The 13,288-nt window shown below is 45.7% G+C and overlaps 1 protein-coding gene and 1 long non-coding RNA gene across 5 annotated transcripts in view; one reads left to right on the top strand and one right to left on the bottom strand.

Moving 5' to 3' along the window:
* LOC138945596 (uncharacterized) overlaps nucleotides 1-13,288 on the top strand; it is a 290,703-nt gene that overhangs the window by 3,420 nt on the left and 273,995 nt on the right. The gene's annotated exons all lie outside the window — the stretch shown is intronic.
* The window catches only part of LOC138945575 (UDP-glucose:glycoprotein glucosyltransferase 1-like), a 78,247-nt gene that overhangs the window by 27,590 nt on the left and 37,369 nt on the right, over nucleotides 1-13,288 (bottom strand). For all 4 annotated transcript variants that reach the window (XM_070317015.1, XM_070317017.1, XM_070317016.1 and 1 more), the window contains 9 exons: nucleotides 12,038-12,127; nucleotides 11,108-11,227; nucleotides 10,465-10,550; nucleotides 9,380-9,515; nucleotides 8,803-8,931; nucleotides 7,973-8,137; nucleotides 7,536-7,659; nucleotides 6,934-7,032; nucleotides 739-833 (listed from right to left, as the gene is read on the bottom strand). In XM_070317015.1, coding sequence (XP_070173116.1) covers nucleotides 739-833; nucleotides 6,934-7,032; nucleotides 7,536-7,659; nucleotides 7,973-8,137; nucleotides 8,803-8,931; nucleotides 9,380-9,515; nucleotides 10,465-10,550; nucleotides 11,108-11,227; nucleotides 12,038-12,127 — 1,044 coding nt within the window. The remainder of the gene's footprint in view (nucleotides 1-738; nucleotides 834-6,933; nucleotides 7,033-7,535; nucleotides 7,660-7,972; nucleotides 8,138-8,802; nucleotides 8,932-9,379; nucleotides 9,516-10,464; nucleotides 10,551-11,107; nucleotides 11,228-12,037; nucleotides 12,128-13,288) is intronic.

Here is a 13,288-nt window from a genome sequence, read left to right as displayed (position 1 = left end):
GATATTTTTCTTCAAACTTATTCACTTTTCTTCTTTGTTTCATTTGTTTATTCTCGGAGCCGATTTCGTCAAATACCGTACTTTCGTTTGCCTGGTTGTTTTGATTGATTGACACGATCTGATTATATTTTTTTTGACGGCGGCTAATATAGTGACGCGGCCTATACGTGGCTCGTCCCAATTTTTTTTTTTAAAGTCGGGGGTGCGGCTTATAAAACGGTGCGTCTTGTAATCCGTCAAATACGGTACACACTGACATGTTCATCTGTTTCCTATTCAAACTCGCATCACTTCCACTATACTTTGTGGCACATCTTACATTTGCTGCACGCTTTTGTGTGAACAAAATCATTTTTGAACTCAGAACGAGGAGGTGTGCCCTTTAAACTTATTGGACAAAATCATTTTTGTCTACAGAATAAGGAGGTGTGCCCTTTAAACTTATCGGACAAAATCATTTTTGTTCTCAGAATGAGGTGTGCCCTATAACTTATTGGAAAAAAAAATCATTTTTGTTCTCAGAATGAGGAGGTGTGCCCTATACCTCATTGGAAATTATTTTTGCTCTGACAATGAGCGGGGGTGCTCGCTATAACTCGCAATGCCTTGTAATCTGAAAATTACCAGAAGTTAGCACGTCTATAAAAAATAAAAAAATGTGTGCACAAAGACAAATGACGGATGAGATAATGTGCAGATAATTCTAGCACCGATTACTGATATGAGAACCATACTCACTGTCTGTTTGATGGCACTGTACATCAGGTCACGACCTTCAGCTGTTTCAAGGTCACACACCACCCAAATGGACACAGGTCGCACTGAATCTTCATCTGAAAAAAATATTGGGGGGTAAATGATACTGTGTGATTGTGTGTGTGTGTGTGTGTGTGTGTGTGTGTGTGTGTGTGTGTGTGTGTGTGTGTGTGTGTGTGATTGTGTGTGTGTGTGTGTGTGTGTGTGTGTGTGTGTGTGAATGCGGTGCATATGTGTGTTTATGTCTGCATGTTTGTGTGTGTGTGTGTTTGTGTGAAAGTGTGTGTGCGTGTGAATCAAAAATTTTAAGAATAAATTTTCATTTGATTAATATACTTACCCAATTCACATATAGCAATTTACTTCAGTTTAGTGCTAGATCGCTGAAACTACGCTCCACCCTGGTAGGGGGGGAAGTAACCCTAAAAATAGAACGGCCTTGAACAGTCACATGACCATCTCTGACCAATGGTTACCTCCTACATGCTTTGCGCATGCGTACTCTCGCCGCCATGTTATTCATTCGCTCGAAGCGCATCTTTTATTTTTAGGGGATCTAAAGCGGGGTAGGCGGGAGGGACTTTAGTATGTGAATTGGTAAGTATATTAATCAAATGAAAATTTATTCTTAAAATTTGTGATTAAATTACATATCTTATCCCAATTCACATATAGCAGATTGCTAATTAAGGTGGTGGGGTGCTCACCTATGAACTAGGCAAACAATTGCCCTGCTGCTACCATCGCTGGTAGCACCTTGGTACTGTCCTGCCGCACACTGGAAATGTCGCGCAGGTAACAGTTGATTAAGAGCTCAAACTGGGCAGTTAGACAAATCAGGGTCTCCTGGTGCCAGAATTTTGCTAAGAGGAAGAATTCTGATTATGGGGGAAACTTGATCAGGCTTCTGGTTTTGGCTAGAAAATCTGGCCTAAAACGTAACCATCGTTTTCAAAAGCTAAATATATCTCTAGCTAAGCCTGAGATAGCATGAATTTCACTGCCTCTTCTTGCAGTGGCCAAAAGAACAAGCAAAAGTGTCTTACGAGTAAGATTAACCAGACTTGCTGATTGCAACGGTTCAAAATCTTGCGATCTTAAGAATTCTAGAATAAGGAAGAGATCCCAAGCAGGAACTGGGGCTCTAATTCTAGCAAAACCTATCGACGCACCTTTTAGGACACTAGCGATAACACCGCTGAGGTGAATGTTATGACCTAACTGCCTCAGCGTAGCCGATATAGCAGAACGCCTAACTCGAAGAGACGATGGGGAGCTGCCCTGAGTTGCTAACCATGACAAGTGATTAGCTACCTGCATAGAACGCGGAGAGACAGAACTGACCTGATTCTCGGCGCACCATTTAACCCAAGCTGTCCAATGTGAAGCGTACACTGAGCTCGTAGACTTCCTGTGCGCTTTTTGAACCAATTCCAGTGTCCTATCTGAAGCACCTGACAGACGCAGGGATCTTCTCACAGTCTCCATGCGTGAAGGAGCAGGGACTGTGGGCTCTCGTGCTGAATGCCGGTGCGGGGTTGCAGTAATTCTCCCTTTTCCAGGTTTAGAGGAATGGGAGGACCTTCTGCTAAGCGGAGGAGATCCGGAAACCAATGCTGACTCGACCACATTGGAGCGACTAGAATCAGGGATGGTCGTTCCAACTCTGCCTTCCTCAGCACTTTTCCAAGAAGTTGGAATGGTGGGAAAGCGTAAGCCGTGAGTCCTGTCCAATCGACTTCCAGTGCATTCACTTTCCAAGCTTCCGGGTCCGGAAAGGGGGTTATGAATACTGGTAGCCTCCTTGAGAACCGGGTCGCGAAGAGATCGACTATGGAGAGCGTGGTGGGTGATCGTCCACTCTGTGTGAAGCACTTTCGAGGATCGACTGAGCGAGTCTGCCAAAACATTCAGTTTCCCCGGCAGATGTTTTGCTGATCTGATGCTGGTGACCGTCTTCAGAATTTGGCATGCTTTGAGAGAAAGCGTGTGAGAGCGGGAACCGCCCTGCCTGTTTAAGTAGGCTGCAACTGTTGTATTGTCTGTATGAAGACGAACATGCTTGCCTGCCACCAGCGATAGAAATCTCTGGAGACCGTGGGCTACAGCCTCCAGCTCGAGCACATTGATGTGTGAGAGGGCTTGACCTGTTATCCACATGCCTGAGGCTGTGTGGTGAGAAAGATGAGCCCCCCAGCCTGATAGAGAAGCGTCTGTGAACAAATCCTCCTCTGGGGGAGGGGGAGTGATGAGGACTCCCTGTGAGATCCATGGTTTTAGCCACTGCTCTGTGGTCTGCTGAAATCAGCTTTCTAATTGAACCGAGACCTGCCATCCCTGGGAGGAGGGGTTCCAAATCGAATTCAAAGCTGCCTGAAAAGGTCTCTTGTACACTCTGCCCAAAGGGACAAGCGTGGCCATGGATTCCATTTGACCGAGCACTGAAGCCAGCGCCTTGGCCGGAGCTTGCTTCTGCGACGCTAAAGATTTCACCAAATTTTGCAGTTTGTCGATCCTCCTCTGTGAGGGGCAAACTGACCAATCTACCGTATCGAACCTCATTCCCATATACACAAAGGTCTGGGATGGTGTGAGTTCTGACTTGGTTTGGTTTACCGAGAAACCCAACTCGTAGGCTTGAGACAGAACAAGCCGAGTATGGGCGCTGCACGCTTCTCGATCCTGATGAAGAATGAGCCAGTCGTCGAGGTAAGCTCTGAGTCGTACGCCTTGCTGCCTGACTAGGGAGCACAGCTGGCGTACCACCATCGGGAAGATCCAAGGAGTAAGAGATAGACCGAAGGGAAGAGCCCTGAATTGGTACATTTTCTCTCCCCACTGAAATCTCAGCCATTTCCGATCTGATGGGTGAATGAGGATGTGAAAGTATGCGTCTGTTAGGTCGATCGACGTCACCCAGTCTCCCGGCCTGAGTGCGTCTCTGACTGACGCTGGTGTCTCCATTGTGAACTTGATTTGTCTCAGAAATCTGTTCAGGGGAGACAAGTCTAAAACCGGGCGCCAGCCCCCTGAAGCCTTCGGTACCACGAAAATTCTCCCATAAAAACCTGGGGAGTTGTAGTCCGTTACTTCGTCTATCGCCTCCTTCTGTATCAGAGACAAGACTTCTGCTTGTATCGCTGTCTTTGCTTCCAGCTTGACGGGAAACTTGAACAACGGTGGGACTCTGGTTAAGGGAGCTTTTCCCTCCTTCCAGAGTAGCCTGAACCCCGAACGCACTATACCCACTATCCACTGACTGTTTACTTTTAGCAACCAAAGTGGGAGGGCCCTTGACAGGCCGCCTGCCACCAAAGGCGTGATGGATGCATGGGCTAGTGGTTCGGGGACGCATCATTGGGGGTGTGCTTTGCGTCCCGACCCCTTGAATTGCCGAAAGACGGCTTCTTCTTAGGGTAAGGCGCGCCTCTTCCCCGTCCTCGTGAAGAAGAGCTGGCTTGTGCTGACCTGCCCCTATTCGCCGAAGAGGCGGAAGGTTTAGGCGGTCCGTAGCTCTTGCTCTGATGCTTAGGAAAGCCGTGTTGCGCTATCTTGGCTATAGCCAAATCCCGATCGTCGCGGGTTTGTTTGTGGAGCACGTCGAGCGACGGCTGTCCCAACAAGGCACCCTCCGTAAAAGGGGATAATTTGAGAGCCTCAAGCGTGGCTTTATCTTGGATCCTGGAACCCGAGAGAAACGCTGACCTGCGCGTGTGCACGGCATGAGCATAAAGCTGCGCAGAAAGACGCATTTGTTCGGCTGAAACTTTGGCCAAAGTAGCGAGCAGTGTCGTCACATCCTTTTCACTCGCGTCCTGTCGAAACTCAAACGGTTCCAAGGACGTAGTGATTGAACGGGAGAGGGGCCTGAGTAGCGTTTCCGAAAGAGAAGCTAACTCTAGGTTGTATCTCCCCATTTCCTCCAATGCTACGAGAGCTGACTCTGTATAACTATAAGGAACAGCTCTGTCCCTATTGTAGCCATCCTCCCTGAGTGTCGCTAACTCCGGTGTAACCGGAAGTGGAGCACGTGGTAGAGAAAAAGTGTCTAAGAGATTGAGTGGCTTAGAGTTCAAAAAGAACTTCCGGGCAGCAGCTTGCCCGACATAAGGGGTTGGCTGTGCGGAGGCTAGCCACGGCTGTGCTAACTCTGGTGCCGGACTGTGCGCTGATAACAGAGGCACTGTGTCCAAAGGCACATATTCCGACCGGGAATTCGTAGCCAGAATCTTAGACATCTCATAGGCCACTGAGGGAGATTCACGAAACCTAAAAGTTTGTTTTTCTCCCTGTGTTGAGCGAAAATCTCTGACAGCAGAAGGTGGTGGTGCAGACAGGCTTGTTGTTGCCACCACTCCTTCCTCAAAGTATCTTGAAGCTACCTGTGCTGCCAAAGCTAATGCATGGGGAAGCTTGTCTGGTAGCCGGAAATTAGGATCTTCCTCAGAAAAGGAAGCCCCGTATTCCGCTTCTCCTTCCGTCACGGAAGTGCCTGCCGGAAATTCGCCGCCATATTGACTGTCATAGTCATAGGCAGTGTCATCCGGAAGAGAGGTACCGCATGAGGTATGTCCCCTACTCGTATCCTCTCTGGAGAGAACTTCCTGCCCCCTGGGCGGAAGTGTGGAGAGCTGTGCTAGGGATGCTTTCGTTGAGCAAACCGGCACTTGCGTGTCTCCTGTTGTAAGTACAGGCCCCTGCAAGTCGTGATGCGCGCAAGTCTCCTGCCTTACAACAACTTCCTGCCCCCTGGGCGGAAGGGAAGAACGCTGTGCTAGGGATGCTAAGCAAACCGGCATTCGCGTGTCTTCCGTTAAGAGTACAGACGATTGCAAGTCGTGATGCGAACAAGTCCCCTGTCTCTTAACAACTTCGCACTCCCGTGGTGGAAGTTTGGACCACTGTACCGATGTTGTATCCGTATAGCAAACTGGTACTTGCGTGTCCTCCGATCTAAGTACAGGCGCCTGCAAGTCATGCTGCGAGCAAGTCTCCTGTCTTATCACGGCTTCCTGCCCGGCGCCGGGCGGAAGTAGGGAACGCCCGTGCGTATCTCCCTGTGGGACAGTCACAGTACCTTTAATGTAACTGCTGAATCCAGAAGTGGAGGCATGGTGAGGGAAACTCTTTCCGTCTTCACCGGAACGTTGTTCAGCGTGAACGTCAGCCGACGTAACAGTGGCTGACGGTGCTGCCTTAACCCTCGACCGAGAGCGATCGTCTACCGTTCTTGCCTGAAGAGAGAGCAAATGTTTGCTCGCCGAGCGCAGTTCTGATGAAAACATGCACCTCATTTGATCGCTAAACGTTGCAAACATTGCTGACAAATCTTCCTTCTCTGATGCTATGCTAGCCTTAACCGGCGCCGTCTTGCATTCTTGCTTCAGCGACGGCATTACCGGACTCTTAGGATTGTCTGAGAAACTGGCTCGAACACCGTAACTGTGGGTTCAGAACCCTTGGGCTTCTTAGCCGCTTTCTTAGACGGAGACTCTGCATTGGCTACCTGTCTAGAGCTGGGTTTCTTCTTCCCACTGTCCGCCATACTGGCGTTAGTCTTGCAGACGAAAGTAAACAAAGACTAACTCGTGGCAAACGAAAGCAAATACAACGAAAGAAAATGGAAAAATCTCACCCAATCTCAGCTAGAAAGCTAAGATACAAACGAAACCAGGGTGTAGTCTGCCAAAAAAGCAGAGGGCTAACAAAATAGCCCGAGCGTAATCCAAACACGTCCTTAGACGCTATCGCTGAAGAGTAGAATGAATAACATGGCGGCGAGAGTACGCATGCGCAATGCATGTAGGAGGTAACCATTGGTCAGAGATGGTCATGTGACTGTTCAAGGCCGTTCTATTTTTAGGGTTACTTCCCCCCCTACCAGGGTGGAGCGTAGTTTCAGCGTTCTAGCACTAAACTGAAGTAAATTGCTATATGTGAATTGGGATAAGATATGTAATTTAATGTGTGTGCATGTCTGCATGTGTGAGTGTGTACATGTGAACGTGTGTGCATGTCCGCATGTGTATGTGTATGTGTGTGTGTGTGTGTGTGTGTGTGTGTGTGTGTGTGTGTGTGTGTGCAAGTATGTTCATGTCTGGATGTGTGCATGTGTGCATTAGGTGTGTTTGGTTCTTAGTGATGTATTTCATCATTAGTTTTACATGAAATACAAACCTCTCTTGGTGATGTATTTCATTCTGTCTGCCACAGCTGCTGACATCTCGGAAGAGCTCAGAAGAGTGAATGTCTCTGGTTCATCCACTGAGCTGCCATCTGAAGCAAATGAAACCCACACAAATGTCAGTGTTTTGTATAAATGTACACCCAGATCATGCTGATTAAACCAATACCAAGACGAGATAAACACAAAAAGCAGAGAGAGAGTCATTCTAGAAGAACTCAATTAAACACACTCAAATGTGTGCAAGTGTGTGCGTGTATGTGTTTGTGTGTGTCAGTGTGTGTGTGTGTGTGTGTGTGTGTGTGTGTGTGTGTGCGTGTAACTAAGTGTGAATGTGCATGCTTGCGTGCATGCAGGTTCAAAGATATTCTTATTGGTAGCTGGGTGCTAACTGCAACCGTTGCCAGGCCAAAGAAAGCAACCGGGTAAGGGTAAGCCTGTCAGTCAGGATTCACCATGCATTTTCTCTGCTTACATCACAAGTTCTACTCTAAACAGTGTATCCATACACACAAAATGACATAAGAACAATGAAAAAGAAGACAAAAATCCATCAGTTGACCACTCTGTCGACACACAGGACCTTCATACTGACCCATATTATCTGTGAGGTCAAGGTGGGCAGAAGCAGGGGAGAGAACTCTGGAGTTGAGTCGTGGCATGACGCTGTCCTGCTCCATCAGCCAGTCTATCACACTTTCTCTGTCTGTCACTTCTCCCTACAATGCATAATGATCATGAAATAATGCTGTGGCTGACAAATCTCTGCTGTTCAGAATACCATAGAGATGTGGACCCTTTCTCAATCAAAGCACAGTGATCATGAAACAATAATTTGACGAAAATACCTCTGCTATTCACAACATCTCTTTTGAGAGAAACATCAGCAATATAGAACCTTTCTCATTCATACATTCCTTTTCACTCTTCAGCATTCATGACTGCGTGCACACTGAAAATGTCTATACCATAAGAACATACAGTGATCAGAAAAAAATGCCTCCCTAGCAACAAGAAAACTAGCACACTTACATTGTAGACAGCTTTCTGGATGATTGGCGTCTGCTTCAGGATTTCCATGACGACACCCTCCTCAAAAGCTTCTTGTGTGAGGAACTTCTTGTCCATGGGGATACCGTTGATGAGAACTTGAGGAAATCCACTCAGGCCTGATCGACTAATATAATCTGCTCCTGCCTGTAAATCATACATCACACTGATTATGTTGGTCTATAATGTACCGCACAGGTTAAGGGTGAGGCCAAGAAAAAAAACGGTGATGGTTACACATCCTATTAGCCTTTGAAAGACAGTAACAAATTCTCAGTACTTCTCCCTTTCTTTAAGTATGTGTGTGCGGTATGTGTATGTATGCCCTCATGTGTATACATGTATATTTCTGTGCATGTGAGTATAAGTGTGTGTGTAAGTGAGTGAGTGAGTGAGTGAGTGAGTGAGTGAGCGAGCGGGCGTGCGTGCGTGCATTTTTGTGTATGTGCATACATATCTCTGTGTGTGTGTGTGTGTGTGTGTGTGTGTGTGTGTGTGTGTGTGTGTGTGTGTGTGTGTGTGTGTGTGTGTGTGTGTGTGTGTGTGTGTGTGTGTGTGTGTGTGGTTGGTGTGTGTGTGTGTGTGTGTGTGGTTGGTGTGTGTGGTTGGTGTGTGTGTGTGTGTGTGTGTGTGTGTGTGTGTGTGTGTGTGTGTGTGTGTGTGTGTGTGTGTGTGTGTGTACTAGTACCAACAACAGGAAGAAAGATAGCACATATATATGCTTGCTGTAACCTTTTCTTATTACAGACAAATTGCTATATTGACTTGTAAATTGTACAAAAATTGAATCTTCATTTCCCATGTGGACGTACCTTTCTTGCATCATCATAATCAGAGTTCTCCCCAAACACGATATCGGAGTCCTCCCCTGGGTACTGGGAAGAGAACTCGGCTATGATGCTCTCTGCAGTTATCTCCTCACTTCCCACTTTCTCGTACACCTGAAAAACAGCAAAAACAATTCTAGTGTGTCTATCGCAAGCCTGAATCTAAACAATGCAAAACTGAAGTCAAAGCATAATCTGTGACAAGCTTGTACATGTAGTGACTTCTAGTGTGCAAATACCTTGAAAAGAACTCGGTTTCTTTTTGTTTCTTCTTTGTTTATGAAAGGTATGATTTTTATGACCTGTGAGGAATGTCCTCAGGAAAAGTCTTGACTTTTCCATGGCAGGTCAGCATCTCTTTAGTTATTAAAGTACATGTTCTTCGTTTTCACAATATAGCTGAAATTCAGAACTTAGTCAGTTAGTGAAACGGCGTTGACAACAAGATCAAATAATGAGGGGGAAGCTCTAAATACGGACAACCGTAAGTGAGAACCAGTCTCCTGACAACCAAGAAGCACTGAATGAATAAGCGATATGCATTCTCCATAAGACCACTTACGTCTGTGATGAAGGAGAGAGCCTTGGCAGGTGACTGGTCAGCCTTGATGAAGTCAAAGGTCCGGGCAAAGGCCACACCGGCATCGTCCATCCCAGTCACCGAAAGGTCAGTGTTCACTGCCAGTATCATCCCCAGCCTGATAAAAACACAGCAGGTTAGGTCACTTGTACTTCTACACAGACTCACAGCTTTCAAGGACTGACACATAAACCTGTAGTAAAACCATACAACTCGGAGTCACTTGTACTTGTACACAGACTCACAGGTTTCAAGGACTAGGACTGAACAGATATATATACGAAGTAAAACCATGATACTCTGGGCCTAATGTATGAGCGAGAGGGGCTTCCAAAATGAGGCAGCGGTACAGGGGCTGGGTAGGCCTTGCCCCCCCCCACCCTCCCCCTGATTCTGTTGAAATTTAGCATATGAAAGGGGTATTCTATACTTCTACACAGACTTTAGGCTAATAGGCTTAAAATACAGCTGTTTCACTGCACTATTGTTGTTCATTGTATGGTGTGTGTATTTGATGATCTGCATACCTATACACACAAAGGGGGCTCAGATACTAGCAGGTCCTCAAATAAGTTTCATTTTTCTTTTTTTTTTTCATTTTCATTACTTTATTGTCCCATTGCTGGGAAATTCGGGTCGCTTCCTCCCAGTGGAAAGCTAGCAGCAACGGAGTCGCGCTACCCAAGTGTCTGCGTGTTTAGGTGTATTCAGCCACCTGCACTTATGGCAGAATGACCAAGGTCTTTTACGTGCCATTGTGATGACACGGGGGTGGGACATGGCTTCCGTCTCTGGGTCTGCACATAAAGTTGACCCGTGTCCGTCCCGGCCCGAATTCGAACCTGCGACCTTTCGATCACAAGTCCAGTGCTCTACCAACTGAGCTACCGGGCCCCCTCAAAGGCCCCCAGGAAGGTCTAACAAATCCTAATCCACCTCTTACCCACCAGGCAATGCCAGCAGGTTCAAACCCAGGACCTTCAGCTGTAATGTGGAGGTGCTACCACTGAGCTAATATGCGATTTCAACCAGTGATGACTAAGTTAGCAGGTGAAGCAGTGACTTGCCTGATAGGAGCACTGTGTACCAGAAAAGCTTCCGCCATTTTCAACAGTTCTCTGCTGGTCGCTTCTGCTGGATTCACCACAAAAACCTGAGAGAGAAAAGAGAAAAAACACACATTAAAGCTGAATTTCTTCTTGAAACAGGGAAAAATAACAGTCCACAAATTTGAACAAGAATATAGTGTAAAAAAAACACCAAATTAATTTATAAAAATTTACTGGCATCCACTTACACAGCTCACAAGTTTAGCTCCTGTTTAAGTGTAGCAGCTACAAGGTCAACACTGTACATGAATTACATGTAAAGATGTTCATCTAAAGGTACAGATGTGGATTGACATCCTGGCTGCTTCTGATGAATCCAGTTACAAAATTAACTCTACAATTTCCAGCCTGCACAGAAAGCAGTCTGGCAGTTAATGCTTGGTATGTGACCAAGTGGAGGGATGGTCTTATCCCATGTAAAAATCTGGGCACATGAGATGGTGAGCATAGTTGTTTACACAGGAAGGAATTTAAGACCTAAAACCCACTTGTGCAAAAACACGAGTGTATGTGGGAGTTTCAGCCAATGATAGAAGAAGAAAACAGGAAGAAATGCATATTTCAGGTATTACCGGTACATAAAAAACAGATTAGGACTGACCATGTGGAAGATGTTTTTGGCCACATGTCGAAGCATTCCTGGAAAGGTAGGCCTCAGTAGGTCCTGCAAGCTGCTGGGCCAGCCTCGGTATTTACGGTCCTTCTCAAGGTCATTCAGATACTGAAAGGACAACAAGATGTCATAGAAAACATATAGTGGAAAAATCTTTTTGTGATAATATTTTTAACATACCCAAAAGCAAGCAATCATGCCTGTAACACATTCAGTTCTGTCTCTGAAAATTTCCTTTCAGACACATTCAACCTATAATCCCTTTTTCTCCTTTTGCAACATTACACTTTCAAGCATTATAACTCTTAATCAGAACTATTCAAACATTAGAAGAAATACAAGAAAACCAACAGCCACTGATTCACCACTGGCACATCAACCTTACAAGGTCTTCAACCACCAAATGGGCGGGGATGTAGCTCAGTCGGTAGCGCGCTGGATTTGTATCCAGTTGGCCGCTGTCAGCGTGAGTTCGTCCCCACGTTCGGCGAGAGATTTATTTCTCAGAGTCAACTTTGTGTGCAGACTCTCCTCGGTGTCCGAACACCCCCCGTGTGTACACGCAAGCACAAGACCAAGTGCGCACAAAAAAGATCCTGTAATCCATGTCAGAGTTCGGTGGGTTATAGAAACACGAAAATACCCAGCATGCTTCCTCCGAAAGCGGCGTATGGCTGCCTAAATGGCGGGGTAAAAACGGTCATACACGTAAAAGCCGTGGGAGTTTCAACCCATGAACGAACAAACAAAACCACCAAATGAAGCATTACAGTGTTCAGACACATTCAAGATAAAATTTCAGAAACTTTCAAGCTGACATTTCTTTTTTGTCTTCTTTGAAGCAAATTCTTCTCAAGTGTTGTAAGGACTTCTTGCCTTAGAACAGAGAAGGAAGAAAATGAAGGGCAGACTACCTACCTGCACGGCAGAGTGTCTGATATCCAACGCATAGCTGGAGTCTTCTCCCCCTGACAGATCCAACTGCAGCAACTTCTGCAGCCACTCTCCCTGTAACACAACACAGCAAGTAAGATTAAATGAAATGAAATTAAATTATATTAAATTACATTAAATTGAATTCAATTTAATTCAATTTAATTTCATTTCATTTAATTTTATACTTTACGGTCCCATTGTTGAAAAATGTAGGTCCCTTCCACGCTATTCAGGTCTGCACGTGTTTAGCTCTCTTCAGTCAGCTGCACTTCTGGAAGAATTAATTACCAAGGTCTTTTTCTTGTTTGGGTGATGCTAAGAACTGCCTAAAACTTCGTAAACTTGCTGACACTTTCCTGGCCCATTCAGCAAATTTGCAGAAGAAAATACATCCCAGTATTTACATCCCTGTTTATCCCTCTCTTACATTTCTGCTCAGCAACAAGCCGCTGTGTAGAAATTTGCTCAGCAACAATCCGCTGTGTAGAAATTTGCTCAGCAACAATCCGCTGTGTAGAAATTTGCTCAGCAACAATCCGCTGTGTAGAAATTTGCTCAGCAACAATCCGCTGTGTAGAAATTTGCTCAGCAACAATCCGCTGTGTAGAAATTTGCTCAGCAACAATCCGCTGTGTAGAAATTTGCTCAGCAACAATCCGCTGTGTAGAAATCTGCTCAGCAACAATCCGCTGTGTAGAAATCTGCTCAGCAACAATCCGCTGTGTAGAAATTTGCTCAGCAACAATCCGCTGTGTAGAAATTTGCTCAGCAACAATCCGCTGTGTAGAAATTTGCTCAGCAACAATCCGCTGTGTAGAAATTTGCTCAGCAACAATCCGCTGTGTAGAAATTTGCTCAGCAACAATCCGCTGTGTAGAAATTTGCTCAGCAACAATCCGCTGTGTAGAAATTTGCTCAAATCCAAAAAACAGATAGACTGCTAATGTTCCAAAATTCAGAATAAATAACCAAAGATGTGTAGGTTATTGGAACGTTTAATTTTTGACAGAACAAAGTGGAAAATTTCCTAAATAAATTTTCATTTAATTAATATACTTACCCGAATCACATTAGCATTGAGTCACCTGAGATGCTTATCACTGAAAAACGCTTACCCGGCTAAAGAATTTAAAGGGAAGCAACCCCATCACCAAAACGAAAGTGAAAGTAGCTTTGGTAATGGGCCAGCACACCGGGAGTTACCTCCCATACGGGTGTATGCCACGTCACTTC

This window comes from Littorina saxatilis, linkage group LG13, assembly GCF_037325665.1.
Source record: "Littorina saxatilis isolate snail1 linkage group LG13, US_GU_Lsax_2.0, whole genome shotgun sequence".
Lineage (NCBI taxonomy): Eukaryota > Metazoa > Mollusca > Gastropoda > Littorinimorpha > Littorinidae > Littorina > Littorina saxatilis.
This window is presented reverse-complemented; position numbering and strand designations above follow the sequence as displayed.